Source organism: Seriola lalandi, unplaced genomic scaffold (genome assembly GCF_002814215.2).
Source record: "Seriola lalandi dorsalis isolate HSWRI2012SDOR001 ecotype SW California unplaced genomic scaffold, Sedor1 jcf7180002054504, whole genome shotgun sequence".
Classification (NCBI taxonomy): Eukaryota; Metazoa; Chordata; class Actinopteri; order Carangiformes; family Carangidae; genus Seriola; species Seriola lalandi.
In genome coordinates this window covers 1,259,481-1,283,336 of record NW_019525057.1, presented here as the reverse complement: position 1 = coordinate 1,283,336, position 23,856 = coordinate 1,259,481, and the positions used below count along the sequence as shown (strand labels likewise).

The 23,856-nt window shown below is 41.2% G+C and overlaps 1 protein-coding gene across 1 annotated transcript in view; it reads right to left on the bottom strand.

Annotated features, from left to right (window-relative positions):
* lin7a (lin-7 homolog A (C. elegans)) overlaps positions 1 to 23,603 on the bottom strand; it is a 28,306-nt gene extending 4,703 nt beyond the window's left edge. Inside the window, exons 1-3 of the mRNA XM_023413163.2 lie at positions 23,515 to 23,603; positions 10,375 to 10,493; positions 1,262 to 1,333 (exon numbers count right to left, since the gene is read on the bottom strand). Coding sequence (XP_023268931.1) covers positions 1,262 to 1,333; positions 10,375 to 10,493; positions 23,515 to 23,551 — 228 coding nt within the window. The 5' untranslated portion in view covers positions 23,552 to 23,603. The remainder of the gene's footprint in view (positions 1 to 1,261; positions 1,334 to 10,374; positions 10,494 to 23,514) is intronic.
* Positions 23,604 to 23,856: the final 253 nt, after the last annotated feature.

Genomic DNA, 23,856 nt, shown 5'->3' with positions numbered 1-23,856 from the left:
GATGATTCAGGAGAACATTATGTAGAGTTGAAGACAGATTTACAAAGATATTTAGTAACTGAAGACAGTTTTGGTGACGTGTGAGGAGTTGGGAATTTGTAGGCCGTTAAACTTTTAGCTCATTCTGTGTTGTGACATACTGTCAGTCTGCTTTTGATACCAGTATTGATTACAAGTTTACTGCAATTTAAACTTAAAACCTTCTAAAAGTTCATGTACCTTGAATCAAAGAATCCATGTGAGGTTGTATGACCTCTCAATAAAACCTCTTAATCCTCTGAGACTAGTCATAACAGAGCTGGTATCTTCTGGTATATTCTGCTAAATCTCAACCTCAACCTGGGTCTTATACTTGTGAATTCAGGTCATGCAGACTTTGCACTTGCCACTTCAATTTTAAAGATTCAAGAAATGCACTGGGGCATAGCTTTCCAAACAAACTCTAATTGTATATAAATCATTAAAAACATTTGTCTCTGAGTCAGACTGAAAGTAAACATAGGAATTAGCCCCTATTAGCTTCTGTAGCTACCTGCATAGGGGGGAAAACCTGCCAGCTGACCAAACTAGCTGCCCACGAAGAAGTGTGTTTACATGTGTGAGAATTGGGGTCCCTATGGATTTAGCCTAAATTCACGCAAGAGAAGTATTTAACTTCTAAGAAACTGAAGTACAATGACTGGTTTTCCAGTGGACCTCCATTTTCCTAAACCATTAGCTACATTAGCTAATCCAGTGGGCTGACGAATGTGTTAGCTTGTTGTCAGAGACATGAATTTGAAATCATTCATGTAATTTAGTGGAGTTATTTGGGAGTAACGTCTCACATATGCAGTTAAGCAGGAACATCCTGTGTGAATAAGCTCAAGTACTACTCTTTCAATACGCTTTTCATGTCATATCTGTTACAGCTGATCATAACAATCGATACTGAAACTGGTATAACATCAAAAAATACAATCGAGGTCGTGCTTTAGCATGTGAAAATTGGCTTTCAGCCTTTTACTCATTCCTAGAAAATTGGCACTCTCACTTGTTATTGCTTAATTACACAGACAGACTCTTAATGAGGACCATTAGCAAAGTAGAACATACTTTTGCAAATTTCATTCTGCTCTGGCCTACAGAATAGATGAGAACAATATCATGGGGTAATGTGAGTAACAGATAGTTACCCACTCATTAGTTACAGTTTTCACTAGTCACATTTAATGTTTTTAAAGTAATTCCTTTAGAGCCTGACTTCAAAGGCAGCTCTTACCTTAGCTGTGGCCCTCGCCTGGTACTCTGGACAGCCATTCACTGTAATTGTTTCATGCATGTACTGGTACACCTGAAAGAAATGAATGGAGGCAGGTATTATAATTATGTTTCACATGGTTGAGATCTGAAATCACCCACCCCTGAATCTGAGCTCAAACCGTTCATTTCCATAGTCAAATAATGGTGTTCCTTCACAGCTGGTGCAGACACATTAACAGGCCGACTGATGGGAAACACACAGGACGCACGTCATGAGTTATTGTAGGCTGGTACAACCCAAAAGCACTATTCGTGAAGGGTCTGCTTAAATTTATCTTACAAATGCAAATAATATGTAAATGTCATTATTTTGCCAATACATGTACTTGTAGGAAAGGAGGGTGCAGAGGTGCCAGCTGTGAAAACTATATAATGTTACTCTTAGCATAATTTAGCTGAACAAAATAAAAAAAATCTTATCTCTTAGCTCAGGAAACAGAGGCATAGTTTGATCCTGACTTTATAAACAGCACAGAGAGTCTCCAGAACATTACTGCTTGGTGCCAAGACATGGGTTGCTGTATGTCCAGTTGCGTGAAAAACAAGGTTTTCTGCCTATTCTCTGAGGCAGACATAATCAATGCAGACAGCTGACCTTTCCAGTTAAGACGTGTCTTGTAAAGACACCTTACAACTGAACCTGCTCAAAGAATAAATGAGAAGAGCACAGGGACAGTGTTGAGGATGTATGCTCAATATAATGTAACTTCTCTGTACTTGTAGCCGTTCAAATAGAGTATATATCCACCAAACCACTCTGAACTGTAGCTGTTAAGACTTTAAAATCAGTCACATCCCTCCAGTGGTGGAACCAGATAATGAACAGCGCAATAGGAGGATGGAGATGGAGCTTTAAATGATTGAGATGTATGGGCTGATTGCAAAAAAAAATAAATAAAAAATACTCTCAGAGGTAATGTTTTTGCTGAGCTGGTGCAACTGACTTGATGAAACACATAAATTACAGCAACGATCACATGATTTCAGTGGACAGCTTTTCCAAGCACAAGCACATCCACTCGTTTTTAGTCCTACATTCGTGGCAGTTGCGGTTAATTGCGGCAAGCGAGCAATCAAATTTTAATCAGACTAATGATACTGTACATTATTACGGGGAAGTCGGTGCAAAACAAGCTCCGAACTGCCATCTATGACATATTATTGTGGCCCCCCGAAATGAATTTTAATCATCTGTTTCCACTGACTAGATGATATCTCTCATCAAAGCGTGGCAGCTTGCCTGGAAGCGAACACGCCTGGTAGCGTTCATGTACCGCATTACAACATTGTAAAGGCCTCGCTGCTCTGAATCATCAAAAGGATGTATGGGATAGAAACCCTGAGACATTCGTATGTAGACATCTCAGAGTGTGTGTGTGTGTGTGTGTGGGGGGGGGTGTCCCTGAGCTTATGTTGTGTTGTTTGCTTGTGAATTTAAAAAAGAATAGCTTTTGAGATTGTACCTCCACATTTCACCCTGCAATGCATTTTTCAAGATTTGCACCACTGATGCATGTGGACAAAAGGAACTTGCAGTCCAGACACACACACGCATTCAACTCCCAAATGATACCTTTTCCCAAGGACTTCTTCCACCTTTGCACTTTACTTTTTGAGGCTGAGCACAGCTTTATAAATGCTGTGAAAGGTTTTCCTTGCCTCTGTCTGTCTGCAGAGTGCCTCCCCTTTTCCCTTTTCTAAACCACCACTGCAACTGCTAATTACACCTATTTATTCTGACTGCAACTGTCTCTACCACTTCGCACTTCTCAGACATGGAATCTATAACAATGCTGGCTTTAGACGCCTGTGAAAGTAATGGCTTACGGGTCATCAAACACTGGTCTGTGTTATGCAAATGTTTAGTAATGGTTACTGTCAAACATGACAACAGTGTCACAGGCTACATCCACATTAATATGTATTCGGTTTAAAAACACATCACTTTTGCCACATTAACACCTGGCGAGTTTTCAAGCCCTCAAAACAGAGATTTTTGGAAATGCTGCTCGCCCCATTATAGTTTAAAGACTCAGAGGCTTGGGTTAGACCTTTCAGAAAAGATGACGCACACACCCACGTTGACTTCCTGATTGGGTGTGATCAATCACGACCTACCCTTCACTGATTCGTCGTCACCCTTTCCGGAAGAAAACAAACGACAACTGTCAGTGGTGAATGCAACATGGGTAACGGATTACAGGCGTTACTGACGTTGTTCTCTTTGCTAGCAGCTACCTGCAGAAGTCACGGCAGTTGAAAGGGACAGCTACGACATGACGTGATGATGTCATCCTCCTGTCTACTGGCAGGAAGTGACGTCCCTTCAACCGTCGCTGCTTAAAGTCCCTATTTTTATTCCTCATTATTGTTCGTCGTTCGTAGTATTTTCTGCAACTAAGCAATCAACTAAGGAGTAGACAATCTGCCTCCTGTTTACACCGCTACGTGTAGTGTATGTGAATGATCATGTGATATGTGTTTTCATGCGTCTATGGAGCTAAAACGCTCGTCTGGACGGAGATTGTTTTTCATTTTAAAAAAGCTTTTATTTACAGTATTTTTGAGTTTATTACACAGATTTAATTTTCTTTTTTTCTTTTTTTTCTTCATAAGAAAATGATTATTTATCGAAAAATGTCTGATGGTAGTCAAAAGAGGCACATTTAATATCTCTCTCTCTTCATTTTTACCCCTGAATGCTTTGCCCTGAATAAGCCATAACATGGAACAAATAGCTGTGTGCTTTTGAATGTCAGTCTTGTCTTATGGTGGCTGCACTTTGCTCTAAAAAGGGCCGGTTGTCCTGCAGGCATCTTTTAAATTCACCCTTCTGCCTTTCTTTTTTGCCAGACGTCCTTGCATCCTTTTCCCTAAAACCCTCCTGCCTCTTTCACCAAAGACAAATCGTGGTGAACACGAACACACACTCCTCCTGGTAGGTTACTGGCACTGGCACCTGCGACGAGGACGCCACAGAGCGGGAGAAAATAGAGAGAGAGAGAGAGAGAGACGCTTGCGGGGCAAACTGACGTGACAATGCTGCTTGTAACCATGGCTTCAGAAGAGATGGAGAGGGAGGGGGAGGGGTAAAGGAGAGGTCTTGGCCTGGTTGATGTTTTTGGAAAAGGATGAAAGCCTGCGCAGAACTTAACAATGCACTTCCCCTCTCGACAGAGGGAAAATACTGAACCTGCACGTACTAACTTAATGCAGCTTTCATCCTTTAACTTAATATGACGTTGGAGGCGGAGGCAACGGGACGGAATCAACACAAATCCTCTGTCCTTGCTTGCTTTTGCTTTTATTAAAAAAAAAACAAAAACACAGTCTATTATGTTGATTGAAAATCTCTACTGAAGTGGAAAATCAACTGCAATGTTAGAGCTGATGAAAGATGCGATCGCCCTGGCCTGCTTTCTGAGCATCCCGTGTTCGTCAAGTGGGAGTCTCTAACCCAATATACTGCGAATTCCCACTCTCCATCATTTCCAGCTGGTTAGCTCTCCCAGTCATCTCGTCTTGTGTCCTTCCTTTCCCATTTGCAAGGCTGATTGACCCTGACAACTCTTTCAGGCTGATGCAATGAGACTAACGCAGAGACACAAAGATTCTCACCCCCTCCCTCATCACTGATGAACGTGGCGGGGGGGGGGGAAAGACAACCAGCTCATCAAACTCTGTCTCTCTTTGTCATTTGGCCCAACACTGCTGAACAGGCCGTTTTTTCGCTGCCGTCCATTCTTCATATTGACAGCCGGCCTGTCGTCCTTAACAAGGCTGATTCGTGTTCTGTGAATTTTATTGACATAGACTCGGGGGTGGGGGTGGGGGCTCAGGGTTGGAGCCAGACTTACAGTAGACTTCTTACTCTATTGACAAGATTAGTATGTCCACCTCGTCTGGCCCTGCGTCGGCCCACCGGACTGTGAAATGAGCTACATCCCATATGTGTGTAAGGGGAGGAATCATATCACAGATTACAAAAGGCCTGGACTAGAGAGAAAGGTCATCTGCAATAATGAAATGTCATAGGAGTGAGTGTGATCAAAATGAACAACAGGAGGGATGGATTTAGAGTTTAACCTGTGCTTTATGGCTCTTTTAACTTGAGACTAGTTAATATTGATGGAAGACATTTAGGAAAGAGACGTGAGTGTGGTCAAAATGAAACAGGATGTAATTATGTAACACCAAGTGGAAAAAATGGAAGAATACTTTCTGTTAAAGCACATTACCTGTGTTTTCTACTACAAAGCATGCAGTATAGTACTTTTCTGGGCTTCTTCCAGGCAGATAGTGGGTTCAGATTATTGCCATTATGTTTTGAAAATGAATGTTCAGACTTCAAAATGTCTTCCATCGCAGTGAACATTACTCGTCAAAGTTGTGTTATCGTTTTGTGGTAATTCTTGTTGTTGAAAGTGTTGATTTATATGCTTCCAGAGATGGTGCGTTCATGTGTTCGACAGGTGAGAGCTGCCAAACAGCACGGTGTTCACATTCAAGTTATAATGTCAAAAAAAACAAAAAAACAAACAACAGCAACAAACTAGAATTACCGCCTCACAGTTGCATGACTCAGCCACTCAAATCAAATATTGGCCATTTGTGTGAAACTTTGTCACAATTGCTGTGTGAATTCTTGAGTTACAGCTAAAAATGTACTTTGTGTGGTCACGCTGACCTTAACCTTTGACCTTTGACCACCAAAATCCAATTTTTAGCGTATTTGTAGAGTTATTCTGATTGGTCGGTTTGTAGCCGTGTTCTGATTGGTCAGTTGGTAATTGCTGATTGGTGTTTGACAGAAGATGCTCAGAAGAAGTTTCAAAACTTGGAGCTCCCAGCAGCAAAAACAAAAACATACACTGAGAAGGTTTTGTAACTATTACCAAGACTCCAAGTTTATTTTCATATCAAACTGAAATAACTGGCTTACACTGGCTTTCTAAAGTGTAGAGAAATACATTTAAAAAATTTATTAAAAAGCATAATGTTTGGTCTTTAGGCCAATTTAAGTAAATGGGCTGAAATTGACAAAAACACCACTGTGGTTCTTCAAATTGATGACGAAGCTGAAAACATTTCTTTTTGTACGTGTTCAGAGGCTGAGATGTATCGGGATGCCATGTGTGAGAGGAGCAGATCATCTGGTAGGAAAGTCAACCCTGCGGTTTGTAAACGCTTTCTCTTGTCACAAACAAACACATTCAAGCAGATTTCCACATCAGGCCATCAAACTGCTGCTTTCCCACTGAGATCCCCCTTCACTCTGAGTCTCCTAATTGTTCCCAATGCAAACAGTGCAATCGAGGACGCAGCTGTTGAGAACCGTGATATTCCACTACAGCGGCTCCTTTAATGTTCTGCATAATAACAGTAATAAGCTACGGTATGCAGTAGCCAGCACTTACAACCTCTCCTGCAGCTGTCTCAGCACCACACATAGAAGCTGTCGTATCATCGGTTTCACAAACCTGTAATCCACTATACCATAGTCTCCTTCACTGCGGCCCACTAATCTCAGAGCATCACTGATGGTTTCCCTGGTGACTGTGTTTAGCCAGCTCTTTGTGGGTGAAGTGGTCTGCATCTTTGCCTCTTGGCAAAGGGCAACAGCTGCTGCTGCTGCTGCTGCTGCTGAGTTCCTTCTCAGAGGTTTTTGAGAACCACTGTCATTGCACTCCAGTGACTGGCACTGGAGATCAGTCAGCCCGTTGCCAGGCGTGCAGTTGGTGCCAGGATGTGCCAGGCATCCCTGAGCAGGTCCAGAGCACAGCTGGACCCCATGAGAGGAGAAGACTAGTCCTTTCTTCCTCTCTGTCACTTTGCATGATGTCAGGGGTTTTTCACTTGGACTGGTGCCATTGCTAGTGTTGGAAAACTTTCCCTTATGAGTAGACATAATTAATTTGGCCCTAAATGTATTAAATAAATTGTATAATTTGTTAAAATTCTGCTGAAAAGATTATTTAATTATATAAATAATTTATAGATTTACTACTTATTGTACTTAAGTTAAGTACAACACTTGAGTAAATATACTCAGTTACTTTACAGCCTTGCTTAAAAGTAACTCAATTACCACATAAAGGAAATGAAATGATGTGTGATGTGAAATAGCTCTCTATGCTGTATAGTATAGTCTATCTGAACCTGTCATACAGCTTCAGGTTCTGGCTGTTATCCTCTTTGGTGATACAGTTTCTGTTTGACACAGTATCACGATTTTTCAGACAGTTTCCTTCAATCATTCTATGGTTCAATGGTTCAGTGGTTTGGCCTCATTGGTTCTCTGTTGCCCCCTTGTCACAAAGAGACATTTATAACGGACATGCAAACGCTTCACTATCAGCGTATTTCATTTGTTCCCGCACAGATATCCAAAGGGCAACTACAACATTATTAACATTTTCATAGCTATGTTCAGACAACTCAAAGCACGTGTTAGTTAAACACTGAAAAAGTAAACACTGGCTTAAAACACAAGAATTCACTCATCCCAACCTTCTCCCTATCACAATATAAAGACCTTCTGTTATAGCTAAACCCTAATACGAGCCAATTTTGAAGCAGTGTTTATAATTATGAAAAAGATTTTGTAAGACCTTCTTCATTATTGTGTTTACCCCCCTGCAAATATTTAAGTTAACCAGAAACTTGGCTTAAAGATTGAGTTCTGTTCCAGCCGCAGGAATTATAATGACGATGATCCAGACCAATTATTCCAAACATGTAATGGTTATTTTGTGCTTTGCAGCAGTAAAAAATCTCTCCCTTTAATTTACCACACAGCCCCCTCTACAAAATAAAGTGGAGCTTCTCGCCGACATACTGATCAAGTCCGCTAATTGTCTGGTTTCATTCCAGGGCGAATTACACATTCACTTTGTTTACAATTAACTTGCAGCATGGAGGCCGTCGTGGCATCTGTCATCTGTTTCCCTGCTCTTCAACGTCCTGTTTGCTTAACGAATACATGTCACTGGGTTATACTACAGTATATCACAACAGACAGGACACTAAATATACAAGATCTGTTGTTATCGGCCTGTGTATTGGTGTCTTGTAGAGTGATATACCCCCCCCCCCCCCCCCCCTCCTGATGAATGGTGTTACGATGATGGATCAGTGGGTGGCTGTTTTGCGTGCGTGTGACTGAAAGCATTTCAACAACAGGAGGAAAACAAGAACCCCTGTTTATGATTCGCACGTTATTCCGTCCCTGTAAAATGTGATTAAAACCAATCTCTAACAGTGATTTGCTTAATTAAAATTCAGTGTAACCAGCTTATAAAACTTTCAAGTTAATGAAATGCTCATAATGTTTTCTGGGCCCCTGAGCGTTTCAATGCTCTTTGTGAATTTTTCATGCTGTCAAAAATTCACTGTGTGTGTGTGTGTATGTGTGTGTGTGTGTGTGTGTGTGTGTGTGTGTGTGTGTGGGTGTGTGTGGGTGTTCAGCTCCAGCAGTAATAAGGCAGCGCAATAATCTGTGACATTCTTAATAAGCAACAGTCATTTGTTGATTGATGTAACACAACATTGACTTAAAGGTACGGTCTCTGGTTTTGTTATTGCCGTTATTCCTCCAAGCTCGCTGTTGGCTTGACTTTCAAAGCACCAGTCGTGACCTGAGAGCACAACGGCGGCCATCAGGGAGTGTAACCTTTCACCTTTAGCCAAGTCATGAATCAACTAGAATAATAGCTTTTGTTTGCTGCACCGCTGCTGCAACTCAAAGTCTTCTGTAACCAAAAGGGACATTGAGACAGTGAAGTTTTCATCCTGTGCAGCATTTGGGTAATCAGAGAGAAGGCATGCATCTAATGGAAAAAAAAGAGGCCTAAAAGAGAGGCTGGCTTATAATAAAGTTAGTTAATAATTCAAAGATTATTAGTATTATTCATTTTTGTTCATTCTGCTGCATTAAAGTGACAAGAGCTTCATCACTGTCTTTACTAGACAAGAGGTTATAATACGTCCTCTGAGCAGCGCTACGTCTTCAGGGCAGATTGGAGGCTGCAGTCAGTTGCTATCTGAAAGTGACGAGACAGGCCCGAGCTAGCTGGTTAGCATGCTAACTTCGGTACACATTCAGTCAACATTAGTGCTGCTTTCCATCACTGGAGACAGCTCTCTGGCAAGGAATGAAGTTTGATGTTGAACTCGAAACGTTTCTTCTTACTGGTACGTAAACAGCTGTTAATGCTAATGTAAGCTATGTAGCGATAGCAAAACTTACAAATAGCTCCTTTAGTGTTTTTTCCCGTTTATCCCGTGACAGTAACTATGTACATATAAATTTGAGGCACTTGTACTTTACTTGAGTATTTACATTTTCTGCTACTACTGCTTCCGATGGATAATATAACAAACTTTTACAATACATCACATTGTTAAATATTAAACCAGTGGTTTTCAAAGTTTGAGGCTTCTGATGTCTTACAAAAAACAGTGTTGTCAGGTTCACATTTCAGATGTTTGAGTTGTTAACAGCTCAACCAAATAGTGATTTTCCTCTTTAAACTTTTCACATGGTTTCGTTTCAATAAATCTTCAAATGATCCAATATCTCACCAAAGATCAAAGAACATAGAAAAACCTGACAAAAGTGGAAACAGATTTGTGTATCAGAACTTTTTCTTCCCTCTTCCCTCTCCCATTAATCATCTCACAACCACTCAGATTTATCTGGAGTCCCTGTGTATTAAGTAGTTCACCTCCAGCAGCTTCAACAGTAGCATGCGATGCTTGAACCTATACCTGCGCAAAAGTCAGCTATTGTGAAGTATTATTTTTCCATGAGAAATCATTTCTTTTCACAATAGATGATGCGCTTTACTTTTCTGCTTTCTTTGGAATAAACAGAAGAGGTATTGAGGTGTTGGGCAACGCAGCAACCGTGACTGAACAGGTGAAAGAGCGGCAACTTCACAGCAATGACTGCATTGTTTGACTGGAGGAACAGCGCCAGCATGAGAAAGTCTCACAGAAGAAAAAGAATCAAGAGACATGAGTCACGTCGGTGTTCACGGACCAGCGGTTCCCTCCTTGACGGTGACTCACCTCTCTGATAGCTGTGCAGAACTCACTCTGAAGCACCTTCTTCAGAGACTGGAGCTTGTGACCGGGCACGTCACCCGACTCCTGCAGCTTCTCCAGCAGCTCGATAGCCCTGGCAACATCTGGCAGACAGAGGAGGGAGAGAGAGAGAGAGAGAATGGTTATGAGTGTATGCGTGTGGGTGCTCGTGTCGAAGGGACAGTCAGAAAAAAGAAAAGAAAAAGAAAAGAAAAGCCCCATTCAATTACATTAACAGCACAGCCATGAGAAAGGTGCTAGAGGGAATCAATAGGTAGGATAATGGAAAGAGACTCAGTCAAGGCCGGCGGTGGCATGAAAAGTAGAATAGCAATCCCATCCATGGATCATTTTCATTGGCTCAGCCGAATGCTTTAGAATAAAGGTGAGGGGGAATAAGTCAGGCACTCATTTGTTCAGATGCTGACGCTTCCTGCTAAGAGTAGGCACCTGCTGGGCATTACAAAGCATTTACACTAAACCGAGAGCCTTAAGTCAGAGGTTGTGACTCTGGGGTCTGACTGAGCTCTCCTCCCCTAATTAGCCTGCCCTGCGCTGAATGAGTCCGTCAGCTTGACTGATTAATTTCTTGCCCTGTGAAACTGGGCTCGACGAATAGAGACACACAATGGAAAGATGGGGAAGTCATTTGGTACTCAACCACTGCACTTGGACTGTTGGGTCAATAACATGTTTTATTCAGCTTGTGTGTCCCAGAGAGTAGTGACCATACAGGGAGAGATGATTGGTGCAATTTTACGGTGGAGCTGTGTTGTTTTCCATATTGTTCTTTCATCCTGAAAAAGATAGATTTGGTTTGTTGTTGCATGTACTACACGACTAATGCAGCAACAAATGTTTTTTCATAGATATAGCTGTTGATTGTTTATTGATTAATCAATTGTTTGGTCTATAAAATGAAAACAAATCCTTAGATCCCAGACTCATGGTTTTTTTTTTGCCCAAATAATAGTCCAAACTTAAAAAAATATTAAATTTCCAATGGTATAAAACAGAGAATAGCACCAATCAAAACACTCAATAAACCCCCTAAGCTCTTTAAAGACCAGAAAAGTTAGTTTTGGGAAATACTTTGAAGTGTATTTTATTATTTATTTTAGATACATTTCACAGTTTATCTAATTAATTTAACATTATGTGCTAGCAGCTACAGAACACCCCCAACACATCTGACTGACAGCTGGCACCACACCATGCAACAACAGCATCTTTCTTTTAAGCGCTCCAACCACGCTTTGTCGCCCGATCGATCAATACAGAACAGGGACCAGCACGTACGTACACATTCTCTATATTACAGTACACGTGTTGTATATTAGCCAGACCATGCTTACGCATCATATATATAGAGGAAACAAATGGAATAAACAACTAGGAATGACAGACTTTACTGAAACAAATAGTCGATTAATCAAAAATAATTTAGGTAATCAACTGTTTAAGTCATTTATCGAGCAAAAACGCCAAACATCTCCAGCCCCTTAAATGTCAGCATTTGCTGCTTGTCTCTGTTTTATGCCACTTTAAAATGAATATCTTTTGGTTTTGGATGGTTGCTCTGACAAAACAAGCCATTTGTCTCCATTTGTCAGCATTTTGTAATTTTGTAAATAGATGGAACAATCACCAGTTTAATCAGTAATGAACATAATTATAAATTGCAGCTCTGATCACAGTTAAAGCTGATTTAAAGAAGCCTATGTGGACACAGTAAGAGAAGGTACATACCTTCAGGAAAAGCAGTAAATAGAAACTGACTAGTCAGTCTCTCTCCACACTGTCATCCTACTACCAGTGTCTCCTCTCACAGAATACAGTGACAAATACAAAATGTGCTTCGTGACATGACAATCGCACACACACACACACACACACACACACACACACACACACACACACACACACACACACACACACACAGACTGATATTGAATTCTGGGAATATAGAGTAACTCAATAAAGCAGACGGCAGACAGAGGAGCTTTTACTGTTTGCAGACTTGTTGGAGGCTAGAAAAGAAGTAGTCACCTCGAGCTCTAACAGGGTGAATACTGTATATAAGGCCATAAAAAGGAAATGTGTAACACAAGAATGTGCCTTTTATTGCATTTCGCCTTCATGCTACATATGAAGACAATGTGCACGCCTCACAGAAATCCAATGCCTGTTTCTATTTCAAGCACCGTGTAATAAAACACAGAGGATTATATTGATCCGTTTGAAATTGCAAGGGCAGTTCCCATCGAGACCGGTTATGCCTCCCAAAGACTAGTCCAGTGAAAGTTGTATTGGCAGATGAGAGCTGGCAATGGAGCGAGTCATCAGGATAATGCTAATCAGCCATTAATTAAACCGCTCTCATGAGTCTCATGCAAAGATGGTCACAGGTATATCACAGGTGTATATAAAATTAGACACAGTGTTAACTATAATTGTCTTGGCTTTATAGTTTCTACATTCTGTCCAACCGGCAGTTGTCCTCAGTGTGTTGCTGCTTGTTCCAGTCACCTGATCCCCACACCTACCTGCGCACCTGCTTGTCATTTCCCAGTTGACTTTTCGCTGAGCACCAACCCACTTAATTACTGTAGTGGCACCTGTCAAGCTTTCTGTTCTTGAACAACATATAATCCATTTTACAATGATAATGCTGACAGATTTTCAGCTCCAAATTCTTTGTAATGTTTCAAACAGCGGGTCAGTGTCACAGTCTCTGCTAGCACATTTTATCAGCTGTGGCTAGCTAGCTGATTTTGCTAACTTTAGCTATAAAAGTTGTGTGAAAACTATGTTTCCAACTGTTTTTCAAATGTTCCAGCTGACTCATATCAAAGCCAGTATCTTGTAAAATGAGTCTTAAATATGCACTTGATGGCTACATATGTTAATGCTAAAAGACTAAAGCTAAACTAAATATCCCAGGTAAAAAATAGCATGCATCTTCACCATTGGATGATTCACAGAAAAAGCTCCTTGTAATTACAGGTACGATAATTCAGTAAAACAAAAGCACAAACGTAAGCCTAAACTCTGATAGTACACTACACAATTGATGTGCAGAGAGTATCACTAACCCCCAAAAACAATGCTGTAAGCTAATGATGTGCTAACGTTATGCTAGTCGGCTGCATATGCCAACAACTGCAGCTAACGTTAGGGTAATGGTATTATTTACATTTTTGCTCTTGTGTCTTAAGCCTAAAAAAGACAACACAATCCAACTAGCTCATACTACAACACAATGCATGCTGCTTCAGTATGTGGATGAATCCAAAGGTCAACAGGCCTGATGTGCCAACTTATGGTTGCTTAATTAGCTTATGACTGGACAGTGACTCTTTGGTGGAGGTTTAGCAAACAGTAGGGTCAGTGATCCTCCTAGTATTATCATTATCTCCATCCTAGTCACTGTGTTCCAGCCTTTTTGCCCGTTTTCTCTCTGCCCTGTTTTTTGACTCCTGTCTGCTTTTTTAGACGCTGCCGGCTTGTTTTGTACTTGGTTGTCTGTTTTGACTGCTAACCAGTTGCTCACCTTTGCTTGCCCCTGCAATCAAGTAAACTTAGCTTTTAATTCATCTGCCTTCTCTAACGGTCAGTCTGAAGGAAAGTCGTGCTTTCCTGAGGACATGGAGAGAAGTCTAAGTCGTGAAGTTGCATCTTTCCTGTGTTGGTTGGTTGGTTGGTTCCTGTGCAAGCTCCCTGGATTATCCAGTGTAACTAAGTGAATTTCTGTAGCTGTTTATTTTGTTTTCTGTGCTGTGAGTAGCACAAACAAAGTTCGATCGGAAGCAGAAAATAGATACCTCCAAATCTGTGTAAATAAAACTTTAACCATCTGCACAACTAAAGTGAGTGAAACACATTTTTTGTAATAATAAACTAAACCTTTAAGAAAAAGATCAAACTTCTACCAACACAAGACCATCAAAAAACTGTCAAAAAAAGTGTTTTTGTTTTTTTTTTTTATGAAAGGGACTTTCAATGAGAGTAGTGAAAAACAGATTTATTCATTTCCATGTGATCCCACTTCTCTCTTCACTTTTTATTGTAAGTATTCACCTCTGAAAAAGAAATCCACAATATGGGATTATAAAGAGCTGATACTCCCCTAAGTATGCTGTATTAATATTTTCTCTCAAGGTGAATAGATCACCCCCCCCAACCCCACCCCCATGCCTGAATATCAAAAAACACAAATTCTGAATAGCTGATAATGAGCTGGTACACTTCCAAGCAGCAAGGACATCTGTCTAGCAGGTTCATAAGCATTTCTTTCTCATTAAATGGAGGTCAAGGGCCATCCAGGAGAGAATTTTTTTTAACATGCTCATTAGCACCATTTTCTTTATCCACATCAAGGACTTTAACTAGGCATCAGAGTTGATGTTGCGAGACATTTTTGCTGGTGCTTTCATTGTGGTGTTCAGAAGTGATACCTAGCCAATTACTGATATAATCTTTTCTAACTTGAATAAGGGTAAAACTTAAATTTCCTAAGGTTTAACGTGAAAGAAAGGAGCCTCACAGTTTAGATTCAATTAAATGTTGCTATGTTACCTATAGTGACAGCTATTGTAATAACTGAAGTACTCTTACCTGCTACTGCCTGCTCTAGTCAATATACATGTTCCCTTTCAGTTTCATCCTGATGTAACAGCACAAGGACGCAAAATCAGCGATTACAAGACAGTGTAATTGCAGGTGTCCACACAAAAATGAATGGTAATAAGTGCTAATGATATAGCTCTCTAGTTCTCACCGAGCAGCTCAGGGGTAATGAAATGTCTGCTGGCACTGTACTGGCACATTTTTACTTTAGTGCTTCAGGTGATATCTAATCTCAGACAGGGAAAATATGTCTGTGAAGATTTTCTGCTTCACTGTCATGCTGTTTTTCATTCACATAACAAATCAAGGTATGGCCTTTGTGCAGCATGAAAACAGGTTTTGATACACTGGCACAGGTCTACTGGATTATTTCTAGCACATAATATAGTGCATGGAATTTCTCTCCCCTTTTGTTTTTGTCTTTTAGCTCTATCCTGAAACTCAGATGTACCACAGGAATTTAAGCAAATGTGTCCCACGAGTGCACTTCAATACCCAGTGCTCTGTATGCTTAATGTGAAAGTGGGCCATCAGATGAGCTGTGAGCTGATCATGTGTACAAAAAAAAAAAAAACCAAGGGACGAGGCACTGAAGGCTGATTGTGTTCCATGACAAAGCAGCTGCAGTGACCGCAGGGGATCACGCTTGCGTCACATTAACAGGAAACGATTCCTGAATCAGATGTGCAGCAAAATGACGTATCACATTACCTAATAGTCTAGCAGAGGGAGCGAGAGAGAGAGAGAGGGGGTGGGAGGGAGGGAGGGGGAAAAAAGGCACGTCTGGATGACCTTGTGCACTCTGATAGCGCTGACATAACCATGGCGAAAGACCACACTCGTACCTTCAGCTGAGGAGAAACACTGACAGAACAAATGAAGCATAGTTCAAGACAACACCGAGTGTGTGCTCAACACCCACATGGTGTGCTTGTTAGATGCACGGTCTATGAATAGCTTCAGCTGGAGGGAAATACAGGAAACATGATCCCACCCTTGACCGACCAACGCTGCTGAGTGATAACAACATACGCGAACACTGCAGGATTTTACATTATATCATAAATAAACAGTAAACAGCTTTTTAACTCATGCATACTATTGACTTCATCAGGGGTGGAACAAGCGCTGTGCAAACTCTTTATACCTTTAGCACATTTCTAGCCTGTATTGTATTTGTTTATATAGTTAGTTATTATAGTTTTACTATACTATGCATTGGTACAGATTAATTAATCAGTAATGATGTAAAACTCTCAAGGGTCATTCTGAAAGATGACTATTCATTTGAATCTGTGTTTCTGGTCCTTGTAGTCTGTTTTTGGTCTCCACCTCCTCCTACTCTTCCATCCTTGCCATGCAGTTGGCGTGGGCATTTCTTGTTACGCCTACATCAACACCTGCTCCTAGTTCCCTAATAAACACTTCAGTATGTACTGTCCACCTGCCCCTTTCCTTCAGTTTATCACCACATTGTCCATTTTGCAGCCCAGCCTTCTTGTTCCTCTCTGCCTTTTTAGGCCTTTCTGCCTGTCAGGCTTTGCCTTGTTTGTCCCGACTGCCTGCATGCTACCAACCCCAGCTCTCGACCATTGCTTTTACCCTGCCTGTTTGCCTATGATTTGCTTTCTTACTGAGCTGTTTTCATCAGTGTGAAATATCTGAACACTTGTACCCACTGCTAGACTTCACAGGAATCCTGACCTAATCACTCTTTCACTGAAAATGCAGCAGAGGGAAATTAGCTTTCACCTTCAAGTGCTTTATTGCCCTGTGCTGACTTTAATCTAGACCCACACCCCCATGTTTTGTGCCCTAGGGGATTCCAGATGTGTGCAACATCTGTACAGGGTTTTACTTCCGCCTCAAAGAAAAAGTATATGCTCAAACTTCAACCTAAAGTCTGCCAAATTTAGCATATCTCTGAAGCAAACAGACTGTCTGCAATTAGGTCGTTCTCACTGTGTAGCTTGACAGATTCTTCTCCAAAGAAAGAGGAAAGGATTTTTTGATGCTGCTGTATCCACATGAGGAGGTTTTTTTAAAACGACTGTGACAAAAGGAAAAAAAAGTATCTTTCTCTCTCATTATCAGCCAGAAAGAAGAAGAAGAAGAAGAAAAAACAGCATCAAGATATCATGATGTGCAAAGAAAAAAATCATGGGTTGTAATTACAAAGTGTCTGCTGATGTCTGTGAGGAGTTGCAACACCAGTCACTAAGTAACTTAGTGCACGCTACATCAAGATTCAGTTACAGTGCAATGCACTGAACTGCTGCCATATTAAGCAGAATGATGACACCGGCAGAGATCCTGTCAGCAGTTAATTTCCCTCAGCTATATTTAGCATGAGAGCGTTCTCATTAGTAATACTGATTAAATGAATTAAATCTAATGCAAGTTTTTTTTAATTACGTGACTGTCAAGACTTTCTCCACAGAAAGATTCCACTGTGTATTTATGAAGGAATATATTTGTGGAGGCTCATTACCAACTCTCAAAAAGCAAATGGTAAATTTAACATTAAAGTCACTAAAACCTGCACTTTTTTAAATTATATATATACAGTATATATAAAACAGTGCCCAACAGATTTTACTGCTTGCACTTCTATGCTCTCATACCAGCGGTTCAAGCGATTCCACTGCTTCAAACAGAATTGAAATACTAGAGAAGAGGTTGTTTCATTTTCCAAAAAGTTTCATGCAATATTCCTTTTATTTTTCACATCAGATTGAAAGATCCTGAGTGAACGTGTCGTCACAAACACTGAGCAAAGGACCGGAGGAATAACGGAGCCTTCGAGTGGGATCGTGTTTACTGTGCTCGCAAGACGACCAGGTTCATGAGTGATGATGTACACTGGCTTTTTTTTTTTTTTTTTTAACTTTTTCTTGTCACATCAACATCAACATCCATTTTTTTGTTCACAGTCGCCTAGCAACAGCGTGCATGAGACTTAAATCACTTGAATGCCAAACATACAGCGTACTTGACTGCCCATGTTGAAAATATGACCTAATGACATCAATTTGAAGGCAGCACTGTAACACAGAAGAGCAGCCTGGAAAAAAACAGGCGAGCCAGCAAAACATTTAATATCAATGGACCTCAACAAGTTGGATTTCTATTAAAAGATTACTAATCTGCTTTTCACAACACAAGGACAACGGCACGAGAACAGAGGAGACGCAGTTACAAAAGAAGAAGCTTTGTGTTTTATGCTTGTTCAATTAGACTGAAATGAAAACAACACAAACTCCCTCAAGAATGAGAACACTGAAGCAAATAAACACTTAATATAAAACTGAAAGGCCTCTACTTAGAGCAGTTTTGTTATCTGGCACTTTCTTCTACAAGTGAGAAAAATAACTGGCTAAACATGAAGACATTTTAACAGTGTAGCTACACAGTTTTTCCATAGCATACATATATATATATATATATATATATATATATATATATATATATATATATATGTATTAAGAGCAAAAATCATATTGTGGTGTGGAAGCCCACAAACAGCAAAACCTCTATCTATCTGCAGTATTCTGCAGCAGATGTAGACTAAACTAAAAATATAAAATTCTCCACTCACACACAGGCATAAACAACCGAATGTGATGCAGGTGCAGGACCTGTTGTGGTTTGAGTGAAGGTGGGAGGGGGGGGGTCTCTAATGTTTTGCTGCTTAATGGATAAAACTCTCTTGGTTTGTACAGATTTCCACCTACATGGACTAAAAGCAACAATTCCCTCGTCTCTCCGTCTCTCTGGAGGCTGTAGAAAAACCTTCTTAGTGACAAAGGTAGAAAAAGACAAAAACTTGCAATGGAGGATTTTTCCTTTTAAAAAAAACATTTAGACCTCTCTCCGACATGTTGGTTAATTCGGTTAATACTTTCCAATTGCGTGTGTTCATGAACTGTCCCGTTAAAAAACTACCACCTCTCGTTCCGTCACTGGGTCTTATCGGTTACGTCTACCAGGCGGTGGTGAATGCAACATGGTTGACCAAAGGTAACGCCGTCAATTTGTCTCATCACTTGGAGCAAAACCATGATAAAGAGATAAGCGCCAAAGTAATTGTTCATGAATCGTAATCAAGGTGAAAGTTTGGAGTAATTGTGATATTGATTTGAAGTCTTGTCGCCCAGGACTCATGTTAAGTGCTAAATCAGTTGTGTAATGATTTCTCCAATAGCAGGTCGCATATTGAACAAATCATAGCTTTCATTTGACTCTAGTTTGAACAATCATGATGATGTAATATAATCAGACCCCATCTTACCCGATCACACACTCATAATCTGTAAAAGGCCTTTAAAGCTTCTTGTTTTCAATCTATTTTACAAGAATAATAAAATACAGAGCAAAAAAAACAAACAAACACTGTCTGAAATGACGCTGACATTGTCTGTGTGACACAATACCCTGGAAACTCATTTCCCTTCCTTTAACATCAGGCTGGCTGTCTAAAAAAGGTCATCCTCATCATCCGCTGATTAGAGAAAAGGCACAGAGCTGAACAAAGCCACAGTGACACGTAATGAAGGCCTCAACGCTCGACAAGGCTCCACAACATTGTTGTGGGGATGCATTGGCACCGGGCAGCGCTCCAGTTTTCTGGTATAATTAGTCCATTTATAATAGTGGCAGAACTGAGTGTAATTCATTTTCACTACTTAAACCTGTCATTTTTTACAAAACGGCAGCGATGTAAATAAACACGTCCGCACCAGAGGCAGAGCTCATTAAACCGTGCGGTCGTGATTAGATCTCTGCGACCTGAAGATCCTCTTTTCAAATTCTGACTTTGATTATTGATTGAAATGATATTTTTCCACCTCGGGAGATGACAGTGAAAGGCCTAGATGACCTTTCTCTGACTCTGCTGCTACCTTTGTGCCGGGAGAGATGCTGTGGGGATGTCATGCATGCTAGAATAAATTGTCCTGAAAAGGCCTTGCCATCTGCCACCACCACTTTGACCTGGATGTCCTTGGTGCCTTTGGCATTTCTGCTGCTAATCCCAACCATAAAACCTGTAATAATCACACTGAATGGGGAAAATTAGACAACAGCAAGAGAATTGGCTCTAATTTGCCCTACTGCAACGATCCCCTTGAAGCAGCACAAATAAATCACTCCTTGAGGGCTAATGGCTTCTGCAGGAGCCCGCGCGGTGAAAGCAGAGATAGAAAACATCATGCTCTCATTGTCTTCTTCATCCCCTCTAATTACTGGACAGTGCCCCTACAAGACAATGACTCTGAGAGCGTTTATTGCTGTGTTAAAAGGAGATGGGTTGAAATATCAAGAGCTATGAGTGACGTCAGCTTGTCAGCGACCCCCCCTCTAATCCTTCAGATCGCTGCTGTGCCTGAGAGCATGTGACGGGAATAAGGTCCGGTGTCAAATCAGTGAACTTGCCATGATCTCTCAGAGGGAAAACAAGGACTGGGGCAGTAGAGTGCTGCAGTTATTCCTTTCTGTCTGTTAAGACAGAAAATTGTTCCACTCGCCAAACCTTGCGACACTGAAGGAAAACCATGGGAGTCATGCTTGAAGAAGCGAGGCCCCTGAACTGATGTTCAACAGCCTCACTGGGAGAAATACATTCAGTGTGTTCAACATAACTTTTGGACACCTTTAATGCACAGTAGAGTCAGTCCTCATTTAGGATGGCTAATTTCTCACAGATTGATGTTTTAACCAAGTTAGCTGCATGGCTCTGGGAGTAGCAATGCTAACCTACTACTTTCAGTCCAGGCTGAATTAGCTCAGCAGCTACGCTAGTGGATGTGTTGCCATGAAATTTTGTACAGACATTCATTGTCCCCAAAGGATGAAACCTCCTGAAACCTTTCCTCTAGTTCCACCATGACGTTGACATTTGTGGTTTTCATATTCCCATCAGCCTCAGCTAGCAGTGTAAGCTAGCTGCATGGCTCTAGGGGTGGCTGTGCTAACCCAAAACTTTCAGACCAAATAACCCAACAAGCGATGCTAGTATATCCACTGCCATAAATCTTTTTTTAACAAACATTAATGGTCAAAGGATGAAGTCTCCTGACGTTGGTGATCCTCCAGCGTTTCCTCTAGAAACCACCATGACGTTAGCATGTGTGGTTTTCAAATTCCCATCAGCCTTTGTTTAGCTAAAGTGAGTTGACATGCTAAATTAGGACTGTGAGTCTAGTCAGCATCAGCATGTAAGCATTTTCACTGAAAGCATGTTGCACATACTAGCATTCATATTTGTTACAGCTTGAAGTTATTATACACAAACTCTCTTCTTTCTCTTTTTTTGGCAAAATGTTTCACACCAAAACTTCATTCTCTTGAAGTTTCTGACAAAATTCTTTGATGGACAACAACTGAGATGCACCCACATTGACTTCTGCTCTCGGTATTTCATATCACAAAGGTTGTCATCTCTGAGACATGCCTGTTTGTAGTTAAATGCCAGCTCCACAGTGAATGCAGACTGGTTTCCTAACACAGACAGGTTCCAATCCATTGTTCTTGATAGGGTTCTGGTGCTTTCTTATCACTGCCATTTCCTCCGACAATAACAGGAAGGCCAGTGATGTAAGGTCTTTTCATCCCGCTGTGACCTGACAAGTCAAGTGGGAGCTCTGGAAATAAACATCCCTGTCTGTTTCCTCCCAGCGTGCGTCTGACAAACTCTGCGACTCGGCAGCTAAAATGCCCACTCCCAACACGAGACAAAACTACCTTTTCATTAGCAATTATAGTGTTTTCATCAAAGTGGCAGCAGCTGAAAAAAGGGGAAGCCTGTAATGTTGCCTCTCTGTAATGGCTCCTGTGTGAAACTATCATTACTACTCCTCATGCCATTACAGCTGCCAGCCGCTGACTGGTCAGATTCATGCCACAGCAGCATGTGAATATGCATCAGTCCCCCAGCATACAGGTCGAGGTCACGACTGAATCACTGCCTCAGCAAACGACAAAGATCAAATAAGGCTGAATGCTGACATTTTACAAAGATGGAGGACGTTAGCAGCACACCTAAGCCCCTTTGTATAATTCTGGATTTGTAAGGATGAGAGATGGATGGGAAAACTCTGGGTTGTATTGTTAATCCGTTTGCCTGTTGCAATCTTAGGCTCCTTTCATTAACTCTGCATGTTATAGCACTTCTGCACGCAACAGATTGTGCATCAGTAAAGCTTGACTGCCTTGAAGCATTAAACTTTAGCGAAGAACAAATTGCAATTGCAATTGAGCACATGGTCCAAAATATAACTCCCTGCAGCAGAACATGATCAATTGTGGCTAATTACTTGGATTCCACATAACAAGTGACACCTGTCAAATTACTTCCTGCATAGATATTTATGCTCCCAACAGATAATGTGTATTTATAGTACCCCTCCTCCTGTGGCTTGGAAGGGACCGGGGAGAGCTAGGAGATGCTAGCTTCAACTTGGCACAGAGGAAATAGCTATGGTGTCTCCTTGTTCTATATTTGACAGCATCCATTTCCTGTGCAAGTGCAAGGCTTGTGCAATATTACATTTCACCAGCGGATATGCATTTGATCTGAATGTAAGACTGGGAATTTTTCAGCTGGGATCTAAAAATAGGCACTTTTAATGAGAAGGTATAGGGATTTAAAGTGAGTCTGTGCTTCCCAGGAGTGTATAGGGCACAGTCTGTACTTAAAGGATCGCTCTTACATTTGTACAGTTACTACCACATGCATGAGGTCAGAGGATACACAAATGTGTGTTTAAGTCACATGGGCTACAATTACATACTCCATGTCAGCTCTTTGTAAACACTACCTGTGGTGCAGCAACAGAACAGGCTGAGCAACACCATCAGAAAATATCATTAGCCCCTTAATTGCATTTTGCTTGCGCAGTGTTTGATTCCAGCAAGAAGACAACAACATGCAACCTGCTCTTATTCCTTATCAGGACACCAACCTGCTTGCAGAGCACCTGTCAAATTCAAATACAAAAGTTGTCTCCTGTCGGGCAAAGTACATTTTTTATACCAAAGCGCTTCAGGAGCCATCGAGGCTTTTTATTTACACATGAAGAGAAAAAAAGCGAGTAGTAACGAGGAGGTTACATAATATAGATGGGAATAAACGACACACAGTGTGGTGTTCATTTTGTCGGATAAATGATGGTGAATTAAGGTATGTGTCCATGAAGACCTCGCAGCAGCTTGACGGAGGAAACAAGCGCTCCCTTCTGCAAAATGCACGCACAGAACCGCCAGACTGTACGGGTTTTTTTTTTTTTTCTTATTTAGAATAAGCGTGAGCTCATATTGCCTTGCAATAACGAACACGAACAAGCAAGATGTAGGAAATCCGAGCCGAGCACAAACACCTTAAATCAACCCGGGGGTTGCCAGTTCCCTGCCGAAGTTTTCAAAGCGAGAATAAAGAAAAAAACAAAGAGGAAAACCTCTGATGAGAAGCAGAAATCTGCAAAGCTCCGAGCGCCTTACCTCGATCCAGAGTGAGCGGTTGTACCACTGTCGCCATGACTGCTGTTTACTGGAGACTGGAGAGACTACAGGAGCTGCAGCATCACACACAGAGAGAGAGAGAGAGAGAGAGAGAGAGAGAGAGAGAGAGAGGGAGAGAGTGAGAGTGAGGGAGGCTGGGAGTGGTTGGGAGGGGAAATAATCTACCTCCATCCTCATAATATCTCATCATCACCTGGCATTGTTTGCAGGGGAACAGCAGCTTTACGCACACGCAGTGGAAAAATATAAATGTCCATCTTGGCAGAACGAGGCGGAACAATCCACCACTCGCATAAAAGATATGGCACTTTATTCAAGCTC